The following is a 24,938-nucleotide window of genomic DNA, read 5'->3' on the forward strand; positions in this document are numbered from 1 at the left end:
GTTTATGACTGCAATTTTTTTCTGACTATAAATTTATTCCTATACACACATATTATTAAACCTTAATATCATTATTTTTCCCATAGAAATGTTTTACACTACACATGCTGTCTTGTGACAACCGGTTTTTATTTAACAAAATGTGCTTAAACACATGTGGCTAACTTTCCATATCAGTATATATATATATATGTCCCCCTCATTCTTTTCATGGCTACATAGTCTTTCATTGTCTACATCTACCCTAATTCATTTAATTAATTCTCCAAGCGATGAACCTTTCGATAGATGCAATGCCATGCTAAATATTTTTTTGTGTACTGATTTTGCATGCTTGGATGTTTTCAGATGATAACAGAGAAATCTGAAATGCCAAATAAAACAGCATACGCACCTCATGGTGTGGAGGACGCTGGCGCACTGTCCTCTTGGGAGGCTCTACCGACTTACTGTTCCTGAGTGCCCCCTCCTGCGCACCTCAAACCGTTTCCAAAACGGGAGGCCAAACCGATCGTTACTGATTTCAGTGACATTGTTGTGATTATTAATGAGCCTGAGCAGTATTTTCACATGTGTTTTGTATTTCTCTTGTTATAAACGAGCACCTGATAATCTTTACCCCCTACTCTATTTGGTTATTTACCTTTGTTGCTCCAATTTGTGGGCACTCTTTTTTTTTCTTTGAAAGAGAGAGCTCAAGGAGGGGAGAGGGGCAGAGGGAGAAGGAGAGAGAACCTTCAGCAGTCTCCATGCTCAATGTGGAGCCAGACACGAGGCTCGATATCACAACTGTGAGATCATGACCTGAGCCACAATCAAGAGTTGGATACTTAACCAATTGAGCCACCAAGGTGCCCCTGTCGGCACTCTTTATATGTTACAGAAATTAGTTTTTTTATAAGTTACATATGTATTGCTGATACTTTCCTAATTTGTTTTTCAACTTTATGGTTTGGGGCTTTTTTGTAAAGTAGTCAGGTACGTCCACTCTTGTCTTTATGGCTTCTCATTGTCATTCTTATAAACTAGAATACAATGATAAAAATATTAACTCATATTCTCTTCTAGGATTTTTATGGCTTCATGTATGAATTTAATAAATAATAATTAGGAGAGTCACAGTTACTTTTTTTTTTTTATTAGTGCTTCCTAGATTATAAACACTGAACAAATGTTTTACATGCACTGTCAGTCTATCTCCCAAAGACTCCTGAGTCAGGTCCTATGACTATCTCCGCTTTACAGCTAAGGAAATGAAAGCTCAGAGAGATCAAGCAATCTGCCCAAAATCACATAATGAATAAGGGATTTGATCCTTCAGGAATGAATGTCGGTGTATGCAGGGAGGTAAAGACGCTGTTTCATTTTTTCCAAATGGCTGACATTTGCCCCAATACTACTTAACCTCTTCCTTATGTATTCTAAATGCAATTATTTGAAAGGTAATTATTTCGAAAAGTAAATGATGGGAAAAGCACTGGGTTTAGAAATCAGGAAATTAGTCTTTTTCCTCTTTGTCAGCTGAGTCTGAACTCCTCCAAACCAAAAGTTTCATCCTGTAGATGACAACATTACCTGTTCTATCTGCTTCATAATTTTTAAGGATATGATAGCATTTTTAAAATGTTTATTTATTTATTTTGAGACACACAGACAGAAAGCAGGAGGGGGAAGAGAGAGAGGGAGAGAGAATTTCAAGTAGGCTCCACACTGTCAGTGCAGAGCCCGACACGGGGTTCGATCCCGCAAGTATGAGATCATGACCTGAGCCGAAATCAAGAGTCCAGCGCTTAACCAAGTGAGCCACCCAGGCAACCCAGGGTGTGATAGCATTTTAAAGCAATTACATCAGCACCAGATATTAGAAGTAATTACCTAATACATCTTTATTAATCCCTAACCAATAAAGTAGGGCTGAGTTCCATTAAGGCCAAACAGAAAACCTGCTTATTAGGAAAGTAGAAACAATTCTAACAAGCATCAGGCAATACTAATACAAAAGACAGAACATAAAATCTAAATTTACTTACAGTCAGGTGTAGGCTTCACATCTTTTAACTGATGCTGAAGCTTCTTTACATTGTTATGTATTTTGGTCAATTGTTGCTGGATTTTTGCTCCTATAAGGAAGAAGTATGTACTTTACCGACAGAGGTGGTTGTAAGACTGATCACCATCACTTAGTAAAAGACAGCCAAGAGCAATTACATAATGGACAAAAAAAGGTTATTTGTGTCAAAACAGCCTGAACATTTTAAGTACTCTAAACAAATAAATAAACAAACAAATAAATAAAGCATCTCCCAATCTCCTCCAGTATTTAAAAGCACCATGGGTTAAATCTTACCATAAAAGGAAATGTTCTTTCTCTCTCTCTTTTTTAACTCTTTGGGGATTGAGTGATTGGACACTGCTCTGAACACATGAACACAGAGAACAGTAGCTTAGATGTGGTCGTGTTTTGTTTTTAAAAAGTTTTTTCTTTCTTTTTGAATTTGTTATAATTTACGGAAATAGAATTTGATCTCAACTCTATCGTTGGCATATTAAAACTGCCTAACCAGTATTAATTCTACGAACACTGACAAACTTCCTAATGGGAATTAATTTCATCTAATCACATCCTCCAAGACAGGGGCTGATAAGACATGTGATGTAACAGTGACACCAGCCATGACCTTGAGGAGATGCCCAGCAGCCAAGGAGTGGTACTTACGCTACTGTTTGCCCACCTCAACCACGGGACTAGCCTGGAGTCACTCACTAGGCCCACAAAAAAAGCCTGGGAAGCAGATGAAGGTCTCACAGACATTTTTAGATGTTCTGTAGCAGCAGCAGAAAGACTGGATTCATCTTTTGTATTTTCGCTCTGAAGTAATAACCTTACTTTAATGTTTATTTAAATTATTAGGCTAATATATATTCACAGACATATGTTCATATAATTGATATTATTATTTATTGTTTATCATCTTTGGGTATTTTATGTGCTTCCCCTTTACTTTCTGGCAACTTTCCCACAAATGAGCATGAACCATCAAACAGCTCTGTCCAAAAGTCCTCAGAACCAATTAGGTTTTATGTATTTATTTACTTATACTTTATTTATTTTGAGAGAAAGCACAAGTTGGGGAGGGGCAGAGAGAGAGGGAGAGAGAGAATCACAAGCAGGCTCCACTCAGTCAGCACAAAGCCCAACGCGGGGCTTGAACTCACAAACCGTGAGACATGACCTGAGCTGAAAGCGGCTGCTTAACCGACTGAGCCATCCAGGTGCCCCCCAATTAGTTTTTTAAAAGTTTACCCATAGGACCAGAGCCAGTGCTAACGTTCAAAACAAACCATGTGTATATGTGACTTTGGTTTCTTCTACTTTTTGCTAAAATCCAAGAGTTCCATAAAATCAGAAACTTATCCAGTGTATTTTATAGGGTCTCATTCATTCACGGTTGCAGCTCTAGGTCGGGTAACTTTTCCATCAAAGTGTAGGTACTAGGAAAGCATTCAGTTGTTTTGTTTTTGCCATAGTCGGATCAACTACAATGACACTGCCACAGGGCAAATGATCTTTTAATTATTCACTATGGAATTGACACTATGTATGGGCAAACCATTAATTACAATAGTACATAAATGCAGGCCAAAATTGTGGTGTGATATCTCAGGCAAGGGAAAGGTATTTTAAGTTGTAATATTGGAAGAAGAAACTTCTACATGCTTATACTGAAGTAATGCATTCCTTCCTCTCTTAGACAAGATAAGCCCAAAGTGCAAATAAAGAAGGGAAAAATGGTATAACAATGGGAAATGAAAAGATACAAATAAAGTTGCCTTAAAAATCGGAATGCACATAGGGGTGCCTGGGTGGCTTAGTTAAGCGTCTGACTCTTGATATCAGGTCAGGTCTTAATCTCAGGGCTGTGAGTTCAAGCCCCACATTGGGCTCCACGTGTGAAACCTACCCCCCCCCCCCAAAAAAAAAGGAAACGCACAGTATGGAGACACTCTAGTAATGGTATGATTAAGAGACAGAAATATCAGGGGCGCCTGGGTGGCTCAGTCAGTTGAGCGTCTGACTTCAGCTCAAGTCATGATCTCCCAGTTCGTGAGTTTGAGCCCCCGCATCGGGCTCTGTGCTGACAGCACAGAGCCTGGAGCCTGCTCCAGATTCTGTGTCTCCCTCTCCCTCTGCCCCTAACCCACTCGCATTCTGTCTCTGTCTCTCTCAAAAATAAATTAAACATTGAAAAAAAAAAGACACAAAAATATCAGTCTCTCAGTCTATAAAAGAACTGAGAGAGAAAGAAAGAAATATTAAATTAGGGATGCTTAGATTTCTCCATGAATCAAAGAGGAGAACTGAACATTTGGTAATTATCTTAGGTCCTGCCGTCATTCCAACAGAGGAGGAAGAATGATTTTTGCTACTACCTGATAGAAGATGACTTTTTACAACACTGCAATCTTATATTCTGCAAGAAAAAATTTATTAAGAATTTCTTTTAATTGACTGTAAAGGAATACCATAAGCAGTCTACTCTTCATATAAGTGTTAATATTTTATAAACCTTAGTTGATAACCATTTTTTCCTTTATGCAATGCTAAGCAGTTTTTTTTTTATTAGAACGTTAAGGATTTTGCAACATATAAAGTCTACAACAAAAGATATTTTTGTAGAATTCCTTTTTTTTTTTTTAATGTTTTATTTATTTTTGGGAGAGACAGAGACAGAGTAAGGGCAGGGGAGGGGCAGAGAAGGAGGGAGACACAGAATGCGAAGCAGGCTCTAGGCTCTGAGCTGTCCGCAGAGCCCGACGTGGGGCTCAAACTCACAAACCGTGAGATCATGACCTGAGCTGAAGTCGGGACACTGAACCAACTGAAGCACCCAGGAGCCCCTGTAAAATCTTTTAAGGGGGACACTTAGTACACAGCTAACAATGATTAATATTCATAACAAACAGCAGAATATATTTACCGTGCACTTTCTCATATATTGTCTTATTGGACGCACAGGCAGCTCCCTGAGGCCAAAATGGTAGGTTTTCTGCCACAGACAAGTAAACTCAGGTTTAAGCAACTGTGTAACTTGCCCACTGCACACCGCTGCTACAAACAGCTTCTGCGGCTGCTGCTGTTTACTTACTCAGTTGACAGTATCAGAGCGACGAGCAAAGATCAGAGCCGAGGAACCCATTTCCCTTCATTTTAAGATATTTTAATGGCGTTTAACTGGTTTGGCCACCCGAAACCAAAACCCTCTTTTTCCTATTACATAGAAAGAAACGCACACAGAAAACAATCTAGTTCGAATGACCAAATAGTGACCTGAGAAAATAAATACACATCCCTAAAAGACAGACATTACCAACTAGAAAGCACTTTCGTAGAGAATGTAACACAGTCAATGCACAAAGGCAAAGAAAAACAACTACAGCTTGATGTTACTCAACAGGTTGTAGTTCATCATGAGCTCAACTTACTTTCTGTTTTCCTGCTGTTGATCAGTTTATTTTCCAATTCTTCCAGCATATTCTGCTCGCTTCTGAAGTCACATTTTTGGTTGTAGAAATGACTGCGTTTATCTTTTTCTATGTTAATAACTCTTTAAGAAAAGAAATAAATGGCATAAATATGATTGAAATAGCTTTTAAATTGTTTAAAATATGAAGACACTCATAATCAGTACTTACAGACAGATTAATTCGTCTACAGAGTCAAAATATGATTACTAGAATTAATAAGGCTAAGGAGTCAAAATAGTAGTTAGAAAAGAGTCAAGTTCAATCATAACCATAAGTAATCTGAATTGTTATTTAAATTATAAAATGTGAGTTTAAGAAAAGGCAGTCATGGACTTGTTTTAAAGATACAATAGCAGGGCATCGCTTTTCGGCCTTTTGGCTAAGATCAAGTATAAAAACGCAGTAGCAGGGCGCCTGGGTGGCTTAGTCGGTTGAGCGTCCCACTGTGGCTCAGGTCATGATCTCACGGTTCGTGAGCTCGAGCCAAATGTTGGGCTCTGTGCTGACAGATCAGAGCCTGGAGCCTGCCTCAGATTCTGTGTCCCTCTTTCTCTCTCTTTCCCTCCCCACTCGCTCTCTCAAAAATGAATAAACATTTTAAAAAATAAGTAAATAAATAAATTAAATAAAAAAATAAACAAAAATATAATAGCTATTTGGCTCTTGATTCCAACTCAATCTCATTGTAACCTGAAAATGACCACCATTGCTGACGGCTGCTTTCAATAGGGAGATACAGTTAGCTTTTGTAAACTGAATCAATACCTTTAACCTCACCTGAGGTGAACCTCCTTATCACTAAAATGTGAATCATGACAGCTCTCTACTACCTAAATAGGGCTGTGATTATATTACACGAGGGCAGGCAGTAGAAATACAACATGGAAATGGAAGACAATATAATTAATAAAAATAAAACTTCAGGAGGCAAACCATCTACATAGATAGGAATTTTAGTATATTTAGGGATATTGTCTACATTGACTTCAAAGGTTCTTCTGTGTCATCTTTGGTCCTTGGATTTAGCCCATCTACCAGTAAGTAAGCAATTCTAGTATTAGTTTGAACCCCAGGGTAAGACAAAACAAATACTAGCAAGATTTTCTGGTTAGACAAAGACACTTATTTTCTCAACACCTGTTTTCTTTCTCCCAGAAATTAACACAAACTCTTCTTCAGTAATCCTGTATCGAATGAATGGTGGAAGGTCTCTGGCCGTTGACTTAATTTCATACAACGTGAGGGGCAACTATTTAAGGGAGAGCTTCCCAAGATTCTCCATTTTGCCATCCATTAAAAAAAAGTTAAATATTTATAAGGTGCAGCGGGGTAAACAGATGAGACTGCCCTGGGCCCTACCCGGCTGCCCCCACGGCTGAGAAGATCACACCGTAGTATGTGGATATGGGAGAGGAAGTAACAGGTAGAAGGGAGATGTCAGATGGATCTCGGTCTACACATGAACTCTAAAGGACTGAGGGTGGTTACTGGAGTCTTGTGCTGAGAAGCCCACCTCGGCTCTGGTTGCAGGTGGGGGAAATTATACGATCATCTAGAAATGTCTGCATGGACACAGGATACGCTATGATAGTAAGTTATATTTTGCCATTCCTGGATTAAAAATATTCACCTACAAAGACATTCAAAATGTACTAATGGAGACAAATAGCTAGACACATGAAAAGATGCTCAACCTCACTCACAGTAGGAGAAACACAAACTTAAACTATAACACGGTTGGGGCGCCTGGGTGGCTCAGTCGGTTGGGCGTCCAACTTCAGCTCAGGTCACGATCTCACGGTTCGTGAGTTCGAGCCCCGCGTCAGGCTCTGGGCTGATGGCTCAGAGCCTGGAGCCTGCTTCCGATTCCGTGTCTCCCTCTCTCTCTGCTCCTCCCCCATTCATGCTCTGTCTCTCTCTGTCTCAAAAATAAATAAACATTAAAAAAAAAAAAACTATAACACAGTAACAGCATACACCTATCAGATTGGCAAAAAATCACGGGTGTAAGTAATATACTCTGTTGCTAAAACTGTGGGGAAATAGGTCCTCTCACACACTATTGGTGGAATTGCAAATTGCTACGGAGGGCAATTTAGCAGTATTTATTGCCTTTGACTCAGCATTTCTACCTCTAGGACTTTTTCCTAAAGATACACTCACTCATACGCAAAACAGCGTGGACCCATGCAGCTACGGTGATTGGTTATGACGAAGGAAGACTGAATATAACCTAAATGTCCACTGCTATGGGGCAAGTTAAATCAATTATGGGGCGGGGGGGGGGGGGGGGGGACCTTGTGCCCGGGAATACCACGAAGCAGTACTGTGTTCTGTATGCTGATAGGGAAAGAACTCCAAGACCCACTCTTCTTCCATCAAAGGTTTTTACAGCCAAATGTTAGACATGTCCCAAAGTAGAGAGGCTGGAATGTCTCCCTTCGCATTCCCTCACATCACTCTGATTGGACGATGTTACCTTTCTTGGTTCACCTGGCTCTTTTTCCTTGCAATCTCTCTCTCTCTCCCTCCCCGCTCCTCTCTCTTTTTTTTACTTAAGCCTTCTGAAGTAAATCCACTACATTATGTAATCTCACCCCAGCATACTTCAGTGTGCCTCTCGAGAAATTGTGAATATTAGACTTCACTATAACGCCATTATCATGTCTGATAAAAATCAACAATTCCTAGGTATCTTAGATGCAGTCTTAAAAAAAAAAAAGCAAAACAAGATGCAGACTAGTGTGTGCATTATGCTACCATTTACATAAAAAAGGAAACATCTGAATATGTATTTTTATTTCCTTCTAGCATATAAAACTTCTGTGGAAGGATACACAAGAAACTAAAACTAGTGGCTGTCTGAAGGAAGAAGTAGGTGGCTGGGGTCCAGGGTGAAATGGAGACTTTCCACTGTGTACCCTTTGATATACGTTCATTTGTGAACCACGTGAATGCATTACCTGTGCCAAAAACAGAACAGATCTGTATTATGATAAACTGTCTTTGGTTTTTTTGTATTCAGTGAAAATTGTTGGCTAGAGACACTCTACCAATGGATTTTTCTAATACCCTTTCCATGACTTTTTCCAAAACCTTACAACAAAATGAAGAAAGCCGAAGTGGAGCTGTAAAACCAACACATACTCATAAACGAGGTATCTACACTGGCATTTATCTACACTGGTTTGCTATAGATAGGGCCCTTAACCACTTGATGGTTTATCCTGTATCTAGAGGGAAACATAAGCCAGACTCCTATCCTAGAGTCCGGTTGTATCTAAATTCATGCATTTTAGGGGTACCTGGGTGGTTCAGTCGGTTAAGCATCCAACTCTTGGTTTCAGCTCAGGTCATGATCTTACGGTTCGTTGAGATCGAACCCACATCGGGCTCTGCACTGTCAGCTTGGAGCCTGCTTGGGATCCCCACCCCCTTCTCAAAATAAAGTAAAAAAATAAAATAAAATAAAGTCATGCATTTTAGAAATAAAATAAAAAATAAAATGAAATTGTATTTTCTCAAATTCTGAGTATTAAAAATAGAAGTACTACATAAACGCAGGGTGAATTCAAACTTCCAAAGCTACATATGGTATAATGTTTCAAAATTCAAACAGTATACTTTTTTGTTGGCAGAATTTCTAAACAAAGAACTGCCACTAATTCTGGTCCAAAGACCATTCTGTACAACAGGCTCTATATCTCCTGATTCCTTACCAAATCGATACTATACAAATTCAAAGCAGGGTTTATATAAAGCTCTCAACTGCAGGATAGAGCCGGGCATTATGAGTTCTAATTCTTTTGATCATTCTTCGCAATATTTATCATATCATGGAGCTGCTGACAATGTTGACCATTCAACATATGTCACTGGCCATTTAAAGAAATACTATACATACACTAAAAATTAAAATAAATGGCAACTTGTCAAGGACCCTACTCATGATGTGCAGGACGGATCTGAAAGGGGAGACTGAGGGAGGGAGACCAATTAAAAGGCCATTTCCAGAAAAGTAACTCCAGGGTATAGACTCTTCATTAAAATTATTGATTCCCTCCAAGTTATTTAACAAGTGCTTACATTGGTAAATGAAAATGCATTGATATATGCAATCTAAAATTTTTGTTAATGTTTATTTTTGAGAGAGAGAGAGACAGAGTGTGAGCAGGCAAGGGGTAGGGAGAGGTGGAGACACAGAATCCGAAGCAGGCTCCAGGCTCCAAGCTGTCAGCACAGAGCCTGACACGGGGCTCGAACTCATGAACTGCGAGATCATGACCTGAGCAGAAGTCAGATGCTTCACCGACTGAGCCACCCAGGTGCCCCCGATATGTGCAATCTAAAGAAATAAATGTTTTGTTTCCCTTGAAATACACATATTCAAAATAGTAGATGAAATTGAAATAGCTCTACTTAAACTTTATATTAAACAGTCTGTAACAATTTGTGTACTTCATACCTCCTGCCTTTTTCTTGTTCATCTTTGAAAAAGCTGGTGCCTCGAATTTTGTAATTTAATGTGGGATGGGATTGGGTGGAGTAGAATTAACTTTAGACTGTCCACAATAAAATGGCTTGTTATGTTAACTGGAGATAACATTCTTATACTTACTGATTTTTTAGTTTTTCTGCTGTGCGTATAAACTCCGCTTTTTTTGTCCGATTAACTTTCTGCTTCCAGTTTTGAAGCTGAAAAGGACGAATCCCACCTGAAGTACCAAGACAGCTATCGTTCTACGTGGAGAACAAAACCAAATTTAGGGTAGGAGGTGAAGGCAGAGTTTCTTTCAGAGACATAACGTCAATAATGAAGTTTCTCTCAGGGGATAACTTGGGGCTGATCTTATTTAATTTTTAGAAATATATTTTGTGGAAGAAGGAATATCTTACCTTAAAATGCTGAATTACTGAGTAGGAAATGTTAAGTCTCCAGGGATTCCTACAGAAAGATCTAATTCTTCCATTCAGCCATTTGGCAATATATATTGAACACTTAACGATGTGACCTGTGGTGCACGAGACACCAGGGAAACAATGATGACCCACATGAATATGGCCCCAGCCTTAAAGTCTAGTGAGGGAAACAAATTTAAAAAGAAAAGAGTAAATAAGCAATAATAAAAAAAAATCACCAATTGCAATAAGTGCTACTAAGGAAATAAAAAGTACTGAGATAGAGATAATGGGTCAAAACGTTGTTTTTTCAGTTAGAATTAGAATGGCCACAAAAGTTCTATTTGGGGGGATGACATTGAAGACTGGAACCAGCCAGTAGGGAAAGAGGTCCCAGGGCGAGGCCCAGAATGTGAAAAAGCCCCAGGGCAAGAAAAGACCTCGGCTGGTTTCAGCAGAGAAAGGGCAACATGATATCAGAAAAGATGGAGAGCTTGGTACAAGATGAAGGTAGACGGGCAGGTATATCACATTGACATTGTAAGTGACTTGGTGGGGGTGGGGGGGGGGATTCTGGAGTTTACTGGAGGGTTTTGAGCAGGAGAATACCATGATACATTTAATTTTTTAAAAAACTCTTTCTGGCCATTTTTGGAGAATAAACTGGTGGGAGGTGGGGGTGGAGGTAAAGCAAGACTGGAAGCAGAAGGATCGAGGTGGTAGCTGGTGCAGCAATACAGATGAGGAACCACGGTGTCTAGGACCACTGGGGTGGCGGATATAAAAGGAAGAAAACTAAATACATTTTGGGTCTATAACCAAGAGGAATTGCTGACAGATTGATGTAGGAGATGAGAGAGAAAGGAAACAAGGCTTTACATTTCTAGCAGCAGACAAAACAAAAGTAAAGAATTTAGGAAATATTTTTTTCGTGGAGATATAGTTCAAATTACCATACAGTACCGATCTAAAGTGTACAATTCAGGGTTTTTAGTATATTCACAAATGTGTGCAAACATCACTACTATCTAAGTGCAGAAAATTTCCATCATACCAAAAAGAAACCCCATACCCGTTAGGAGTCACTGCCCACCTGCCTTCCCCACAAGCCCCTGGCCACCATTCAATCTATTTTTGACCCCATGGATTTGTCTGTTCTGGACAATTAATATAAATGGGATCATACAATGTGCAACCTCTTGTGTCTGGCTTCTTTCACACAGCATCTTTTCAATATTTACCCACACTGTACCATATATCTGTACTGTATTCCTTTTTATGGCTGAATAATATTCTATGATATGGATCTACCATATTTTGTTTATCTACTCATCAGTTGATGGGTAACGGACTACTTCCACTATTTGGCCAACATGAATAATGCTACTATGAACATTTGTATACAAGTTTTAGTATGAATATGTTTTCAACTCTCCTGGGCATACACCTTGCAAGGGAATTTTTGGATCATATGGTAACTCTATGTTTTACTTTCTCATTTTAAAAATTGGATTGTCTTTTCATTGTTGAGTTGGAAACATTCTTTATATATTCTGGATATATCCTTATCAGATAAAAGACTTGCACATTTTCCCCCCATTTTCTTGATAACATCCTTCAAAGCACAAATGCTGTCAATTTTGATAATGTATTTGCTTGTGTGTTCAATATCATATAGAAGAAACAATCAAAGGTCATGAAGACTCACACCTACACCTTTTTAAAGAGTTGTATAGTTTTATCTCTTAACATTTCAGTCTCCATCTATTTTGAGTTAATTTTTGCATATGGTGTATGTGGATATCCAGTTGTCCCAACACCACTTGCTGAAAAACATCTTCTTTCCTTATTGAATTATCTTGACACCCTTGTTGAAAATCAATTGCCCATGAACATAGAGTTTACCTCTTAACTCTTTTTGATCTGTATGTCTTCTCTTTAATGCCAGTACCACACTGTTGATTACTGAAGCTTCATAATAAGTTTTGAAATCAAAAGTAGGGAGTCCTCCAAATTTGTTCTTCAAGACTGTCTTGGCTATTTTGCATCCCTTGCATTTCCCATATGAATTTTAGGATCAGTTTATCAACTTATGCATAAAAAGGCAACAGAGATTTTCATAGGAATTGCACTGACTGTGTAAATCAATCTGGGGAGTATTGCCATTTTAACAATATTGAGTCTTCATATTCATGAACCTGAAATGGCCAAGGATGTAGGTCTTCCTTACTTTCTTTCAACGATGTTTTTCAGTTTTCAGAGTATAAGTTTTGCACTTCTTTTGTTAAATTCATTCCTATGTATTTTCTTCTTGTGATACTACTGTAAATGGAATTATTTTCTTACTTGCATTTTTGAACTGTCCATTGCTAGCATATAGAATTACAACTGATTTTTGTTGACTGCTTTTTAATCCTTCAATCTTGCTGAATTTGTTTATTTGCTCTAGTAGTCTTTACATGAATTCTTTAAAAATTTTTATATACAAAATCATGTCACCTGCAAATACGAATAGTTTCACATCTTCCTTTCCAGTTTGTTTTTCTTGCCTAATTGCCCTTGCTAGAATCTCCAGTGAATTAGTGGTGAGAATGTACATTCTTGTTTGTTCCTGATCTTATGGGGGAAGGTTTTAATCCTTTGTCATTAAGTATTATGTGAGCTGTGGGCATTTTATAGATGCCTTACCAGATTGAGGAGTTCCCTTTTATTGCTAGTTTGTTGAATATTTTTTATCATGAAAAAGTGTCAGATCTTGTCAGTTGCTCTTTCTAAATCTACTGAAATGATCATGTGGCTTGTCCTTTATTCTATTAATATACTCTATCACACTGATTGATTTTTATATGTTGAACCAACCTTGCATGTCTGGAACAAATCTCATTTGACCATGGTGCATAATCCTTTTTGTATGTTGTTAGATTTAGGTCGATAATATTTTGTTGGGGAATTCACATCTGTATTAAGAAATACTAGTCTGTTATTTTCTTCCTTGTAATGTCTTTGCCTGATTGTGTATCAGGGTAATCATAATGGTCCCACACAATGAGTTGAAAAATGCTCTCTCCTGTATTTTCTGAAAAAAGTTTGTTACAAACAAAAAAATGTTTATATTGACTTCTATATTTACCTCTCCACTTACTTCACCAGTACTCTTTATTCATAATCTTCCTCAAGTAGATTGGAATTTCTATGTAGTCTTTTTATTTCAGTCTGAAAGACTTCCTTTAATATTTCTTGTAAGGCATATATGCTGGAAATGAAGTCTGTTAGTTTGTTTATCTGGGAATGTCTCAATTTCTCCATTTTAGAGAATACTTTTGGTGGACATAGATTTCTTGACTGATAGTCCTTTTCTTTCAGCACTTTGCATCATGCTACTGCCTTCTGGAATCCAAGGTTTCTGATGAGAAGTCAGCTGTTAATCTTATTGAAGATTCCTTGTATGTGTTCAGTTGCTTCTCCTTTGGTGCTTTCAAGATTTTCTTCTTTTTGTCTGTGTTTTTCAACAGTTTGATTATGATGTGTCTAGGTATGATCTCTTTGATTATTTCATTATGTACTCAGAGTTCATCAAGCTCTAAAATATGTAGAATATTTTTCATCAAATTTGGGGAGTTTTCAGCCATTATTTCTTCAAATATTCTGCCCCTCCCCATTTCTCTCTTCTCCTTCTGAGACTCTCAGTCCAACGTTCATGGTGTTTCATGGGGCTCTGAAGCTCTTTCACTTTTCTTCTTTTTTCCTTCTGTTCCTTAGTCTGGATAATCTGAATTGACCTATCTTCACATTTCCTCTTTCTTCTGCCAGTTCAAATCTGATGTTCAGCCCCTTCGGTGAACTTTTCATTTGAGTTCTTATACTTTTTAACTCCAGAATTTCTATTTAATTTTTTTAAACAATTTAAATCTCTTTACAGGTATTTTTAATTTGGTGAGATATCATCCTCATACTTTCTTTTAGTTCTATAGCCATGGTTTCCTTTAGTTTTTTCAACAATTTAAAACTGCTTATTTAATTAACAGAAAACCATGGGGAAAGGGAAGAGGGAAAAAAGTTACAAACAGAGAGGGAGGGAGGCAAACCATAAGAAACTCTTAAATACAGAGAAAAAAACTGAGGGTTGATGGGAGGGTGGGGGAGAGGGGAAAGTGGGTGATGGGCATTGAGGAGGGCACTTGTTGGGATGAGCACTAGGTATTGTATGGAAGCCAATTTGACAATAAATTATACTTAAAAATAAAAAAGAAATAAATGAAACTGCTTATTTAAAAGTCTTTGTCTATTATTTTATCTAGTTTTCCTTTGCATGTCTCATAATTTTTTTTGTTAAAAACTTGACGTTTAGGGGTACCTGGGTGGCTCAGTCAGCTGAGCATCCCAACTCTTGATATGGGCTCGGGTGGTGGTCTCACAGTCAAGAGATCGAGTCCTGCTATGGGCTCCTCACTGAACTGGATCCTGCTTGGGATTCTCTCTCTCCCTCTCTCACTGCCCCTCCCCCACTTGCATACATTCTCTCTCTCTCTCAAAATAAATAAACATTAAAAAAAACCTTCACTTTCCATTTGCAACTATGTGGATGGAACTAGAGGGTATCATGCTAGGCGAAATTAGTCAGAGAAAGACAAATATCATATGACTTCACTCAGATGAGGACTTTATGACACAGAACAGATGAACACAGGGAAAGGGAAGCAAAAAATATATAAAAACAGGGAGAGGGACAAAAACATAAGAGACTCTTAAATATGGAGACAAACAGAGGGTTAATGGAGGGGTTGTGGGAAAGGGATAGGCTAAATGGGTAAGAGGCATTAAGGAATCTGCTCCTGAAATCATTGTTGCACCATATGCTAACTAACTTGGATGTAATTTTTTTTAAGAAAGAAAGAAAGAAAGAAAAAGAAAAGAGTAACTTTGGAGAGAATGGGATATAAATATCCTATTAACAGCAAGAACAAAACATTGGGAATTAACTTAATAAAAATATATAAAATCTATATGAAGAAAACTATAAAAGGATGTTAAAATATACTTAAAATTAAAAGTAGATTTTTTTTTAGGAAATGAAAAAAAAGCTACCAAATTTATGAATGAGAAGCCTAAATATTTTTAAATGTGTTTTCTTCATGAAATATTTGTCAATTTCTTCTCATTCCAAATATTTGTCAATTCCTTTTCATTCCAAATACTTATCAGTTTCTTTTCATTCCACTAAAAATGTCATTTTGGTAAAACAAAACAAAACAAAACCCAAAACCCCTTGACTTTTAAAAAATGTATTATTTGGTAGCTCTGAATATGAGATTTTCTTCCATGCCCAACATGTGTTGTTGTTGCCCTTTGTTTCGTCACCTTCCTGAACTAATCCTGTGAAGTCTGTACTCTGTGAGGCAGTTAGCTCAGCTGTCACCTGACGGTTGGCTGGTCAGAATGTTTCCTAGATGCCATGAACCAGTTTGCCTCCCAGCCTTTGCTGACATGGTCTGTGTGCATGGCAGGACATACTGTCACCCCTCAGACGGAGAGTTTACAAGTCAACCTTAGTCTTCACTCATCACCTGCACGGAGCTTCAAGGTTGGCCAACCATGAAAGCGTAGGGCCTTCTCACGCCCTTCCCTGGTGTATTAGTTTCCTACTGCTACTGTAACAGCTCACCACGAATCACTTTCACACAACCTCCCTGGCTTAACACAAATTTATTCTCCTCCATTTCTGGAGGCCAAGTATATATTAAGGTGTGGACAAGTTTGTGTTCCTCCTGGAAGGCTTCAGAGGAAAATCTACTTCCATACTTCCTATAGGTTCTTAAAAGCTACCTTCAGCCTTGGCTCATGCCACTTTCTCACGTCACTTCTTCCTCTTGCTTCCACTGTCACATCTCCTACTGCTGGCTCTGGTCCTTCTACATTCCTGTTATGAGGACCCTGGTGAACACATTAGGCTCAACCATTTAATCCAGGATAATCTCCCCATTTTAAAATCAGTAATTCAATCACATCTGCCAAGTCCCTTTTACCATGTAAGGTCACATAGTCACAAGTACTGGGGATTAGAATGTGAATGTCCTTGGAGAGCCAAGATTCAGCCTACCACACCTGAACACGGACATTACCCTATGCATGTGTGTGATTTTCTCTTCTTTTTTTCCTTAAGATTTTTTTTAACGTTTATTTATTTTTGAGAGAAAGAGAAAAAGAGGGCGAGCAAAGGGAGGGGTAAAGAGAGAGGGAGACACAGAATCCTAAGCAGGCTCCAGGCTCTGAGCTGTCAGCACAGAGCCCGATGTGGGGCTCAAACTCATAAACCACAAGATCATGACCTCAGCTGAAGTCAGACACTTAACCAACTGAGCCACTCAGGTGCTCCTTTTTAAGGTTTTGTTTTGTTTTTTTTTTTTAAGTTTATTTATTTAGGGCGCCTGGGTGGCTCAGTCGGTTAAGCGTCCAACTTCAGCTGAGGTCATGATCTCGCGTTCCGTGAGTTAGAGCCCCATGTTGGGCTCTGTGCTGACAGCTCAGAGCCTGGAGCCTGCTTTGGATTCTGTGTCTCCCTCTCTCCCTCCCTGACTCATCTCTGTCTCTGTCTCTCTCAAAAGTAAATAAACATTAAAAAAATTTTTTTTTAAAGTTTATTTATTTATTTTGAGAAACAGAGTGTGCAAATGCGAACAGGGGAGGGGCAGAAACAATGAGAATCTCAAGCAGGCTCGGCACTGCCAGCACAGAACCCAATGGAGTGGGGGGGGGGGGGGGGGACGGGCTTCATTCCACGAACAGTGAGATCACGACCTGAGCCGAGATCAAGAGTCAGAAGCTCAACAGACTGAGCTACCCGGGTGCCCAGCATGTGTGTGATTGTCTAGAGGAAATCCCTTTTGAGTAATCATTTAAAGTCAGAGAAGGAATGTGCTTCTTACCAGAGGACTACTCCAAGCAGCCAAAGGCCATAATGTTTAGGCCATCAGAGGGAAGTTCACTGAAGAAACAAAACAAAACAGAAGACACAGCCCTTTCCTGGTAAAAGCAGAGACATACGCTAGTGTGATACTGTTACAGATACCTTTAAAAACTCATCATTCGTCTATTAAACTGATTAAGAGGGAAACGGCATTTGAGAGGAGGGTAGACGGATTTGTGGTATTCAGTGCTGAAAGGCATAGGTGAGGATTATCAAGAAATAATATACAGATATTAGAAAGGATAGACAGGTGACATTATTACTTTTTGTTACGGGTAAGAAATTTATAGTGTTCCACACCCTAAGGAGGTTGTAGAATAAAGTACAATACAAACCGTTTCTAAAACTTCAAAGAGAATTTCTCCAAAATAACGTAAAGGAACCATTATGGACTGACTTATGTCCCTCCTAAATTCATATAGTGGAGCCCTAACCCCCTTTGTGACTGTATTTGGAGATAAGGCCTTTGAGGAGGTAATTAAAGTCAAATGAGATCATAAGGGTGGGGTCCTATTCCAAAAGGACTAATGTCCTTATAAGAAGAGGAAGAGACCGGGAGCCTGGGTGTCTTAGTTGGTTGAGTGTTTGACTTCAGCTCAGGTCATGATCTCACGGTTCATGGGTTCGAACATTGCATTGGGCTCTGTGCTGACAGTTCAGAGCCTGGAGCCTGCTTCACATTCCGTGTCTCTCTCACTCTCTCTCTCTCTCTGCCCCTACCCCCGCTCATGCTCTGTGTCTCAAAAATAAACATTTAAAAATATTAAAAAAAAAAAAAGAGGAAGAGACATTGGTGATCTCTCTCTGTCACTGCATGTGCACAGAGGAAAGGCCATGTAAGGACACATGAGAAGGCAGCTGTCTACAAGCCAAGAAAAGAGCTCACACCAGAAACCAATACTGGTGGTACCTTGATCTCGGACTTCTGGCCTCCAGAATGGTGAGGAAAGTAATTTCTGTTGTTGAAACCACGCAGTCTGTGGTATTTTGCCACAGCAGCCCTAACGGACCCAGAGAGGAATTTTAGATATTTAAGTGAACCTCTCCTACATGATGAGGTTGTCATTAGGAAAATTATGTCTCTTCAAGAAAGCATTAGTTGGTTTTACTATTAGAGTCACTAGAAATATTCACTTAATCATATGACAAATATTCAAGTTCAGTGTTAGGCTGAGAATCTGCGTGCATACGTACGTGTGTGGTATACTGAAGGAAGTACGAAGATGGGTAACACATAATTAAAATCCTCCAAAACCTCACAATTTGGTACGGCAGTGACCGTAATTCCTTTTTAAAAGTCCAAACACCCTTGGATTCTACTCTATCAGTGCTGTCATCATCAACTGTGAGGCTCTACCCTTCCCCCAAGTGATGAGAGCATATAAAGCAGGGTGTCTCAACCTCAACACTCTGACATTCTGGACTAGATAATTTTTCGTTTGGGCGGGGGGGGGGGGAGGCTGTCCTTTGGCCTCTGCCCACTAGTAGTACACACAGCACCCACCCCGGTGTGACAACCAAAAATGTCTTAAGACATCGCTAAATGTCGGGAACAGATAAAACACCTGAAACAGCTCGACAGGTGACTCTGATCCAACCCCTGGAAAGGCAAATCTCTGGGGATCATCATGGTAGCGTGATAAAAAGGCTCATCAATTAACAGTATTAGGCAACTTGTGAGAAATGCAAATCAGGAGGCAAAACATGGTTATAAGAATTTAGAGAACAAATCACTTTGAACTAGAATGAGCCAGAAAGATTTCATGGAAAAAGCCAGCAAGATGGCTACACTACTAGGATCACGCATGAAACAAATTTTTAAAAATTATTCAATAAATATTTCCTGTGTTATGTATTTTTATAAATTTTACATCCCCCCCCCCCCGAGATCTCTGGGCCAGAGTTAGAATAATAAACAGAATTGCTGTGTGAAAACATTTGCCTGAGTTGGAATTTCCTGAGCTTATACAAGTAAAGACAGATAATCGCTGTATTTCCTTAGAGGAAGAAAATGATGGTACCTGTCCTCAGCTCACAACAGCCTTCCCTCAGTTTTGGATCGATCCTCAAATATTTAGGGAGTGCCTACTATGTTCCAGGACTACACACGATAGTGGACCTGGGAACACAATAGTGAATAAAACTTCCAAAAGTTTCTGCCCTCATACAGCTTACGTTCCCACGGTGGGGGCGGACGTGTGGAGAAAAATGAAAATATGTAAGGTAGCATACGGTAATAAGGGCTATGGAGCAAAATAAAACCAGGAAAGGGAATAGGGCATATGCTAACTAAAGAGATTCGGTTTCGGGAGGTTATGAAAAGAATCACTGAGCTGATGGCATCTGAACAGAGTTACCTGGAAGGAACACAGTTAGCCATAGAACAGACCGGGAACAGCATTCCAAACAGAGGGAATAGCAATTACAAAGGTTATAAAGTAGGAGAGTGCTAGGAATGTCTGAGGGACAACCAGGAGGCCAGGATGGCTGCAGCCAACTCACAGCAGGGCACTGGAGAAGAAGTCCAGAGAAGAAGAGAAGAAGGGAGATGGTGGGGGTAACTCATGGGCCCTGTAGATAATAAGGACCTTGGCTTTTACTATGAGGGTTCTGAGCAGAAGAATGTCATTATTGGCCTGAATCGCCCTGGCTGTTGAAAATACTTTAGGAAGGCAAGGCTGTTAGAACACAAACCAATTAGGAAAGTATTTCAGCCAGGGAGAAATGATGGTGGGGACAAGGGCAGTGGCACTGGAGGTGTTAAGAGTGGGATTCTGGATTTATTCCGCAGCTAGAACATGGAGGAACTGCCCATGCTTTTGGGTGTGGGCTGTGAGAGAACGAGCGCAGTTAAGGGCTTTGGCTTAAGCAACTGGATCCAATAATTCCCGAGGACCCTCTGGTCCTCACTGCAGAGAAAGGGGTCCTATATGCAGATCTCTGGAAACACATCTGCCTCGGACCACCCCATATTTATTCCCCCTTGTATTCCCGGCGCAGGTACAATAACAAAGCAGCCACCAATTACTTGGCACCGAATCTCTCTCAAACCAAGCACTGTGCGAGGGCCTTCCCACACATAAGGACCACTGCTCGGTAAGATGCAATGACCAGATCCAGTTTTTCGAGAAGGCACTGAGTCGCGGAGAGAATATGTTCCCCTCACAGGGCTAAGAAGAGGCAGAGCCAGGGCTTCCACCCAGATCTTCCCTCGACTCCGAAACCACATGGAGGTAGCTCTGTAAAAGCAGATAAACGCACACGCCAAAAGCGCACAACGCCCGGCGTGGGCCAGACCGAGAGCAAAGGGAGGCTAACACCGCGCCTCCCGCCTCGGGGACCGTGCCGCCTAGGACACCTGTTCGGCGAGGGCCGGGTCCCCGTCCCGCCCCCGGTACCCACATCCCCTCGGGCCCACGCTCGCCGCCAGAGAGGCTTCCGGCCCTCCTCGATTTACCTGTTGCGGCACCGCCGCTGCTCCCATGCCGCCCCCGGTGGCCGCGCCCGCCCCCGCCACAGCCCCGGCTACCGCGGTGGCCGCCGCGGCCACCACGACCGTCGTCAGGGCGGCCATCTTTCCTCGCCAAGCTGTTCGGGCCGCAGCGGCCACCCGGGCCAGAGGGTTCGGGCCACGGGAGCTCCTGGTCCTGCAGACCGTTCCCCGTGCAACGGAGCTCTTCTGGAAGCAGAGCAAGACCTAGCCGGGACGCAGGGAGGGGCCGAGATGTGGGGCGGAGCCGGAGCACGGGGTAGGCAGGGGGTGGGTACTGAGGGCAGGGCGGGACCGAGGGCAGGGCGGGGCTGGGGCATGGGGCGGGGCCGAGGTGCGGGCGGTGCCGAGGAGCAGGGTGGGGAAGGGGAGCATGGGGCGGGGCCAAGGGCTGGGCAGGGCCGAGATGTGGGGCAGGGCCTGGACTGGGCTGGGCCGGGATGCAAGGAAGGGCCGAGCTGGGCGGGGCTGGATCACAGGGTTGGGTAGGAGCTCTGGCCTGGCGGGAGCGCAGACGGGGTTGAGAGATGGGGTAGGGCCAGTGCGCAGGGTGGGTCAGGCAGGGGCCGGGTCAAGGTGTGGGGCGGGGCCAGAGCGCGGGACCGAGGCGCCCCCTAGCAGCCGTGTGGGGCAGGGTGGAGGTGGAGACTGGGCGGGATGCGGGGCGGGGCCAGAATGCGGACTGAGCTGGGCCAGAGTGCAGGCAGGGAGGGACCTGGGTATCTTCAGGGCGCGGCCGGATTACAGGTGTGGGCGGAGCAAGGGGCGGGGTGGAGGAAAGGGGCGGGGCCTGAGTGCGGGGCGGGGCTACAGGCCAGAGCCTCACTATGCTACCGCGGGTTTGTGTAAACTTTGACCCAGCACTTGTCTACACTCGTTCAGCAAAATCTTGCTAATCCCCTTATTCACCTCCGATTCCGGACCCCCCTTTTACTGTCAAATCTATTCGTGTCATATATAGATACAGCTCCACCTATAGATGTACAGAGATATTTTACATAATAGAACTTCCTTCTAGGTTTCTACAAACCACTGGTAAAACCGAGTGAAAATGAAAAAGCACTTATTTATGGGCTTGAACAATAAACTCTATTTCACACTTTAAAAGAAACGAAACAGGGCATTCTGCACACTGTCGGATACCAGAGGCAAAAATGCCACACTTGGTCAATAAGAAAAGAGATTCCAAAGATACTGTGTCAGGGAGGTGGAAAAAGGCCACAGATGATCCCTCCAGTCAAAGCATAGCGGAATGCACCGCCTGTTTGAAGAAATGGATTCATTCATTCATCCCTTCACTTAATCAACATCCAGCTCCTTTTAGATGCCAAGGGCTGTTCTAGGCCTTTGGAATTCATCGTAGACTTAGACAGTGTAGACTTAGACACACACACACACACACACACACACACACACACACACACACACAAGGTTCCTTCTAACTTTTAGTCGGCAATTTAAACAAGTAAACAAATAGGGTATTTTTTGAGTTTTACTTTGTGTCCGCACTGTTCTAAGTAACCCAGTTAAGTATTATCATCTCCATTTCACAGATAAGGATACAAACCTAGGCATCCTGACCAGAGACGATCTTGATAGAGAAATTACACAGGTAGGTGGATAAATGCTTCTGGACCCCAAGAGACAGACTGGAGCTAAAGATGTGACTTTGGCCTTCATCTGCATGTAGAAAATATTTTAAATAACTCTGAATGAGCTCACACAGGGAGCGTATAGGTTGAAGTCTGACAACTGAGTCCTAGGGCCCTCCAACATAGGTGACCATGGACAGGAGGAGAAGGGAGACTCAGAAGGAGAGAAGGGAGAAAAACCACAAGTCTTTGGAAGAAAAACATGTTTTGAGAAGGAGAGAATGATCAACTGTGCGGTTTGCTCCCCGGGAGGTGAGTGAGATGAAAACAGGGAATGATGGTTGGATTTGGCAACGGGGAGGCCATGGCCACTGGACAAGAGCACCACCAGCGGGATGGTGAGGACCAAAGCCTCACTGAGAGGGATGAGGAGATATCGAAGGCGAGGAATAGAAATGACAGGTATTTCACAGATTGTGTGATGCAGGTGACCAGATAAATGAGGTGCTAGCTGGAAAATGTGTGACCAGAGAAGATGTGTGATCTTTGCTGTGTTGTGCTCCCAGGGTGAGGACTTGTAGAGGGTGTTTGTACCCTGGAGCCCAGGGCACAAGTGAAAAGGCTGGTGTTTGACCTTTTTTTATTTAAAAACAAAACAAAACATTTTTTTAATGTTTATTTATTTTTGAGAGAGAGAGACAGAGTGTGAGCAGGGGAGGGGCAGAGAGAGAAGGAGACACAGAATCGGAAGCAGGCTCCAGGCCCTGAGCTGTCAGCACAGAGCCCAACCCAGGGCTCGAACCCACGGACCATGAGATCATGACCTAGGCCAAAGTCACACACTTAACCAACTGAGCCACCCAGGTGCCCTGGGGTGTGGACTCTTCCTGACTGGAGTGTTTCAGCACAACGTGGTTGGTAGATGTGGGGAGACCAGAGGATCTTCTCTCCTTTCCCTGTTAAGTATATAAATTATGTGTCATTTATATACTTACATTTTGTCCCAAATGAGGTCTGTTGCTATAGCACCGCCTGAGCTCCTGTTGCTGTTAGTCTAGAAAAATCTGGCAGCCTCAGGGGAAAAACAGTCAATCAACAATTTCAATTCAGTGGTCTCTGCAAGGGGCAACACAGGAAGGGAATATACGTGCAACAATTAAGATGCCGGCTATGTTGAAGGCTTTCAGTGGTTTATCAGGACGGAGAATTCCAAGAAATGATTAAAAATCTCATAAACAGAAAACCAGAGCAGGCTTTTGCAGTGAGATTAGGCAGCTGCCTGGGTCCTCACTTCCAGGCCCCTTTCAGTGATCAGAGCTACAAAATATATTGTTATTACACGGTGTCATTGTCTTGCATTTTGCACTAATTCTAATTTAACATCAGAGGTTTGTCTTTCCTTAACCTCTTTTGGATTTGCCTTTCTCGCATACTGAAAATCTTGGTTCCTTAGGCCACGAACATATTACTTAATTGCTTTTTCTTGCAAAAATTGCATACTCTCAAATTACAGTTCCACTATCTCCACTAATAGTCAACCCACTGAGTGAAATTTTTGCGGTTCTTTTGTCCTTAGACTATGTCCTGCACTGGCTATCCCATCAGAGTATTTATTTTTTTAATGTTTATTTATTTTCGAGAGACCAGAGAGACAGAGCACAAGTGGGGAAGGGGCAGAGAGAGAGAGAGACACAGAATTGGAAGCAGGCTCCAGGCTCTGAGCTGTCCGCACAGAGATGGTTTACTGAAATCTGTCTTTTCTCTCTATGGTTATGGAATCAATTTGTTTATAGCTGGGTTCTTTCGATTGTATTTGTGTTCAGTTTCAGTGCTTCCTCTTTTTTATTTTCTTTCTGGTTTACTTTTTTAAAGAGATGTAAAACATATGTGACATATGTAAAGTCAAAATGATCTGACAAGGTCTATTTAAAGAAGTCTTGCTAACACATCCTCTCTGTGCCATTTCAAATGATCCTTGACATGTAAACATTTTTATTAATTTCTGGCTTGCCTTTCACATTTCTTTCTGCAAAAATGAGTGTATACACACACACACACACACTTATACCTATGCCTACATATATAACATATATATTATGTGCTATATATCTTACATGTGTCATATGTGTGTCATATATAACAAATATGTGTTACTTATGTAGGCATATGTATAATCTTATATATATATATATATTTATTTCCTTTCTCTTACAAAAACATGTAGCATATTGTATTGTCTTAGAGCTGCCGTGACAAAGTATTGCAAACTCAGTGGTTTATAACAATAGAAACTTATTCTCGGGGCGCCTGGGTGGAGCATCCGACTTCGGCTCAGGCCACGATCTCGCGGTCCGTGAGTTCGAGCCCCGCGTCCGGCTCTGGGCTGATGGCTCAGAGCCTGGAGCCTACTTCCGATTCTGCGTCTCCCTCTCTCTCTGCCCCTCCCCCGTTCATGCTCTGTCTCTCT

General features: G+C 41.3%; 1 protein-coding gene across 1 annotated transcript in view; it reads right to left on the reverse strand.

The window, feature by feature from the left end:
- The window catches only part of CCDC112 (coiled-coil domain containing 112), a 30,520-nt gene extending 9,387 nt beyond the window's left edge, over positions 1–21,133 (reverse strand). The window contains exons 1-4 of the mRNA XM_027076875.2: positions 20,847–21,133; positions 10,145–10,266; positions 5,485–5,606; positions 2,031–2,120 (exon numbers count right to left, since the gene is read on the reverse strand). Coding sequence (XP_026932676.1) covers positions 2,031–2,120; positions 5,485–5,606; positions 10,145–10,266; positions 20,847–20,963 — 451 coding nt within the window. The 5' untranslated portion in view covers positions 20,964–21,133. The remainder of the gene's footprint in view (positions 1–2,030; positions 2,121–5,484; positions 5,607–10,144; positions 10,267–20,846) is intronic.
- Between the last annotated feature and the right edge of the window lie 3,805 nt (positions 21,134–24,938).

Source organism: Acinonyx jubatus, chromosome A1 (assembly GCF_027475565.1).
Source record: "Acinonyx jubatus isolate Ajub_Pintada_27869175 chromosome A1, VMU_Ajub_asm_v1.0, whole genome shotgun sequence".
Classification (NCBI taxonomy): Eukaryota; Metazoa; Chordata; class Mammalia; order Carnivora; family Felidae; genus Acinonyx; species Acinonyx jubatus.